This window comes from Eurytemora carolleeae, unplaced genomic scaffold (genome assembly GCF_000591075.1).
Source record: "Eurytemora carolleeae unplaced genomic scaffold, Eaff_2.0 scaffold499, whole genome shotgun sequence".
In the NCBI taxonomy this organism is placed as follows: domain Eukaryota; kingdom Metazoa; phylum Arthropoda; class Copepoda; order Calanoida; family Temoridae; genus Eurytemora; species Eurytemora carolleeae.
The window spans coordinates 105489-110598 of record NW_019396389.1 but is presented as its reverse complement, the minus strand read 5'-3'; the positions used below and the strand labels follow the sequence as shown (position 1 = coordinate 110598).

At 37.0% G+C, this 5110-nt stretch overlaps 2 protein-coding genes across 2 annotated transcripts; both read right to left on the bottom strand.

Moving 5' to 3' along the window:
- Positions 1–579: 579 nt before the first annotated feature.
- LOC111702282 (adhesion G protein-coupled receptor L2) lies at positions 580–2435 on the bottom strand. Its single transcript, XM_023473924.1, has one exon. It carries the CDS (start codon positions 2340–2342, stop codon positions 678–680), a length of 1665 nt encoding a protein of 554 aa, XP_023329692.1. The 5' UTR covers positions 2343–2435; the 3' UTR covers positions 580–677.
- A 1162-nt stretch (positions 2436–3597) lies between these two features.
- On the bottom strand, positions 3598–5080 carry LOC111702267 (alpha-crystallin A chain). The gene is made up of 2 exons (XM_023473903.1): positions 4871–5080; positions 3598–4614 (listed from the first exon to the last, which is right to left on the bottom strand). The coding sequence occupies exons 1-2, from the start codon at positions 5053–5055 to the stop codon at positions 4098–4100; spliced, it is 702 nt and encodes a 233-aa protein (XP_023329671.1). The 5' UTR covers positions 5056–5080; the 3' UTR covers positions 3598–4097.
- Between the last annotated feature and the right edge of the window lie 30 nt (positions 5081–5110).

The following is a 5110-nucleotide window of genomic DNA, read 5'->3' as shown; positions in this document are numbered from 1 at the left end:
AAACATTTAAACATTTAATTTTCTGTTCCTGTCCCACCCCATCCCTAACCAGACAGACAGGGGTAGACCCCACCCATCCCTAGATATGGGCATCGTTTTTGTCAACGAACGAATTTTCTGGAAAATTTTGAAAAAAAATATCGTTTTTTAATGAACGTAGGATTTTTCCGTACCAAACTCTTGTAAACCCAATCTTTTATTTTACTGAAAAAACGATTTTATTGAACGAAAGTTCACTGTTCAGTGAGAAAACGAACAAAATAGATGGAAAATGAACGATGATTTTGAGAACGAACGAAATCAAATTTTTTGAACAGTCTGTGTAACTTTGTCTTTTTTTTGATGAACTGAGTTTTTGCCACAAACTTTGATTCCCCCCCTTCCCTATATCTTTGCAACACGATGTCTCAACCCATTAAATTCTGTAAGATTATAAAGTCAAAGTTTGAAATATCAAAGAGTCACAACATCAGGTTGCAAAGATATAGTGATAAGGAAATTTGAGTTTGTGAAAAGAACTCTGTTGCCTTTCATTCTCTCTATACCTCTGTACAAAAACAAAAATAAAAAATGTATATTTATTATGTAATTACAGTCATTTTTTCACAATCAAAAAAGAAATATATTTAATCCAGTATAGTTTAAAAATAGTAATTATCTTGTGTTTTTTCCAATGATTACTTCTTTTTCTTACAAAGACTGCTTGTAACCTTGGTGACCAATGCTCTTGTCTTGGGATGACTGGTCACATGGAAAAAGAACATTGTTCCTCCCACAACACCATTTAGGATAGTAAATGTTCCGTAAAGCGGAACTTGTTGTTCGTATTCTGAAAGAGCTCCTGTAACAAAGGATGCGAATACTAATGGTAGAATGATGAGAAGGGTCCTCTGACTGATTTTAGCTGTAGTTCGGTCTACCTCGTCACAATCCTTTAGAGGAGGATACTCTTCAGATGCTCCAGCAGCTTCTATCAGTGTAAAGGTAGACACTACCATCACTACTATCGGAACAAACTGTCCGTATAGTAATCCGGTATCCATGGTTAACCAACAGTGGTAAACTGCCCCATAGTTCTCATATTCAAAGCACATGTTAAAAAGAACAATAAATGCTGGCACCCCCCAACCAACAACCAGGTTTTGTTTTGTGGACAGCAGACCTTTCTGTTTAACCACACTGGCTACCATTGCATACATATGTGTGGCCTCCAGGAGCATGAAGGTGAAGCAAACTGTGAAAAAGTAATGAACAAGGATAGATAGGACCCTACACTCTACGGGTACAGGTTTAGCATAAGCTGTTGGAAACAGGCATATATGTGCTGCAAGTAAAGATATTTCTTCACACATCTGAATTATTCTGTGCGGGTCAAATATTCTAAAGATTAAGAAAAGTACAATTGTTATTGTCAAGAATATAATTATAAGAGTAGAGGCTGTTCTGGAAACGGCTCCTGTTACTGCTTTAGTTGCAGCAGGCAGGGTTGGTATAGGCCTTGGTGTCGGTGTTGTAGGAGGTGGTACAATACAAGAACTGTTGTCAGACTTCATAACAGTCCCCATTTGACATGTACATCTTAGCACTGGATCTTCAGTAGTACTAAGTTTGGTGTCACACTTACTAAACTTGGGACACTTGTAAATACTACAAGGATCCGGGCAATTAGTGTGGTTCCAGAGATCAGGTTGTTCGGGCCCATAGTACTTCCATGTGTTGCAGTCGCGCACGGTTTGATTCTCATTATCTTTCATTTCTAGAGGTGGTTGATCAATACAGGGGCTACTCAGCTCAAGCTCCCATAAATCTATCCACGTTTTACCACCTGGTAGAGAAGATGCTGCTGCCGGTGCTGCTGCTCCTGCTGGTGGTGCTGTTGCTCCAGGAATCAGAACAGGAGCTTCTGTTGGACGTATTGCATTATCCCCATGTCCTGCGGTCATTTCAGGTAATCTCTTCCGTATGCCTCCACACATTTTATACCTTCTCTGCTGACCTCGTCCACATCTTGCAGAACACTCTGACCACTCCGACCACATGAATTCCACTGGGAGCGGACAAGGATTAGTATTGCATGGCGTTGAGTCAGTATTGCTTCCAGCACACACTGCTCCTGCTCCTTGAGGAGAGGGATTAGTACAAGATCTATATCTCTTCATTACTCCACCACCGCAACTAACCAAAGCCAGGGGGTTATCAGGGTTTACACAGAACCCCTTGACACTTGACCAAGGACTCCAGTTTCCATCAATATCCATTCCCTGAACATTGTCAGGAAACAGAATTAGATTCAGCACACATAAAGCCAAGGCAGTCATGCCTTTTGTCAATTTAAACTCCATTTTTATTATAGTTAAGTTATCCTGTCCTGTATAAGCTGCATGGTTTGTGTGCTGGGTAGTTGGTTAGAAACACTGAGCTTATTCTGGTTGCAGGACTACTCCGTGTTGCCTGGGACACCTGGATACACAGACAACGCTTTCCCTAGATTTATACATTAAACCTTTGATTTCAGGCCTAGAGTCGGGTTTACTGGAGAAAATCAATACTTCACTCTTTACACCATTTACATTTTCATATTTGATGGGGTTTATATTTAATATTCTCTATTATAATAAGCTAAACCCTTGAACCTCGAATATACAAGTCCCGGATTCTCAACCAAAGGATCGATTTAGATTTTTTTTCCTTCTTACTATCATCCCATCAAGACCGGAACTATAGACGGATAGAATGATAGAATTCCCGATTCACAACGGTACCCTTAAAAGATTTGTCTGATCAAGTATTATCAGTTTTATACACCATATATTTTAGCAACCTTATGGCGTAGACTTTTGATATTTCAAACTTCTATTTTTTTATCTCACAGAATTCAAAAGTTTGAAATATCCAAGGTCTGCGACATTGGGTTGCAAAGATATAAGAATTAGAAAAGCAGTGTTTGTGGCAAAGACTCAATTCCTTTGTGGTTTCTCTCCAAAACTGGCTTGCACATTCCTTGCTACACTTTTCAATATAGAAAAACGGCATTGTCTTCCATAATTTTGATCAGGTTTCAGTTTAAAGAGAAGAGTTGTGAATTTGACAAGCCTCTCTTTTAGATGGAGGGTCACTTGAAAAAACGACAAAAGTCATTTTGAAACTTTTTTCTTGAAACCTTTAAAAAAATTTTAAAAATATTTCCTCTAATGAACCCTGTTAAACATTTGCTACTTATTACATTTTTAAATAGAATTTTTTCTTTTCTTCTCTAAAATTCTGCAAAATATACAAGTCAAGAGTAATTAATCCTGATTCATGATAATGAACAAAATATAGAATATTAGGAATAATTAAATCAATAAGTCTAAGTTACACAGTTCTACATTTATTGATTCTAATATTTTTTTAGTTTATTTATACACACAGATTACAAAAACTTACTTTTTAAAAAATCTGAACGAAAGGAATTGAGTTTTTGCCACAAACTCAAACCTTCTGATCCCAATGTCTTTGCACCTGATGGTGCAAACCTTTGATATTTCAAACTTAGATTATTTTATCTGTAAGTATTAATAGTTTGAATTATCTAAGGTCTACGACATTGGGTTACAAAGCTATAGAGATTAGAAAATCAGAGTTTGTGGCAAAAACTCTACTCCTTTTCTGCAATATCTTTAATTTTTTCCCTTCCAACTTTTCAGGATGAATGAAAAAGCAGCCCATCCCCCCTGGGCTTGATGTACGTAGAGGGGGGTGTGGGATGTGTTCACAATAAATATCTTTTCCAGTGTTTTCAGTGTCCATTTCACTGATTAAACTTCTTCTCTAGAAAGTATTGATAAAGCTAAGGTTCAGCAAATAATCTTTTAGTTTAATGGAACTGATAAAATGCAACTTTATTTCATTCTTCCTTGAGATTGTGTTCAATCTTTACTGTAGAGATCAACTTACCATTTTTTTTCTTTTTTCTTTAGATTGAAAACTATCTTCACACTTTTTCAATCAAGATTACATTAACAAAGAAATGTTGTTTGAATATGAAAGGAAAAATGCTTTAAGATGGGTTTCAGATGCAATTATTATTTTATTTTTCTACGCCACTCATTTTATCTTTAAAGCATGCCAGTGCTCATCAGATTTCCTAAACCCATGTCATCTGTTATAGGATTCGGAGAATACTTAAACTTCTTGTGTTTCGGTTCTTGAAGTAGCCCGGAGTTAAAACTCTTCCCAACCCTGAGCCTTGAGCCAGGTTTAAGAGCGGAGATAACCAATACTCCGTCAGCAGATAGATCGGAGAACACATCATCCTTCCTCAACCCTTCCAGGAGAAGATAGGTTCTCTTGAACTCCTTGAGAACACTCATCTTGAGATCTGGTGATCTTGTTTCATGTTTCATATGAACTATAATCCTTCCATCATCAGCTGCCACCTTGATATCTCCAGGTGTATATAGATGTGTATCTAGAGTAATCTCTAGTCCGTCCTCATCCTCCTTCCACCTCACCAGCTCGTCATCAGAGTATCCGTAGAGGGAGTGTTCGTCCTGTACTCCAGGTAGATCAGGAAGCATATATCTCCGGGGGAACGGTTTATTCAAATTTCTTTTTTTAAAATCCATTACGTAACTTTACGATTCAGAAACGAAGTTTAAAAACTTTTAAAAAAGATTAGAATTTACACATTTTGACGCATGAATTAATTAACATATATGAATTACATAAGAAATTTATAATTGACAAATACAATTGTTCATTAACGTACAATTTGGATTGGTATTCAGAAACGTTTCAAATATGGTTCTAAAATGTTATGTAACGTTACGTTTCATGTAACGTTACAAAACCGTTACAGAAACGTAACAGATAACGTAGTTCCGTAAGTTACGTTATATGGTTTGTTGGGAAGAACGGGATAAAGCTGCAATATTGTCTGAACCTGTTCCATACATCTCCAGAAACCCGGAGCAAACTCGTCTTCAAGCTCTCAAACTTCTCCCAGTTAATCTGAAAGAACGGATCATGAAAGAAGAATCCTCTTGTTCTAATAGGAACCTGCTTCGTATCCATTCTGCTCAACGCTGCTGTCTCTGTGCAACTAGTAGTTTTAAACTATTCAATACAA

Coding starts and splice junctions, on each gene's coding strand:
- LOC111702282 (XM_023473924.1), bottom strand. CDS start 2,342: ATGGAGTTTAAATTGACAAAAGGCATGACTGCCTTGGCTTTATGTGTG.
- LOC111702267 (XM_023473903.1), bottom strand. CDS start 5,055: ATGGATACGAAGCAGGTTCCTATTAGAACAAGAGGATTCTTCTTTCAT. Junction 4,615..4,870: donor CCAACAAACCATATAACGTA/ACTTACGGAACT, acceptor TGAATCGTAAAG/TTACGTAATGGATTTTAAAA.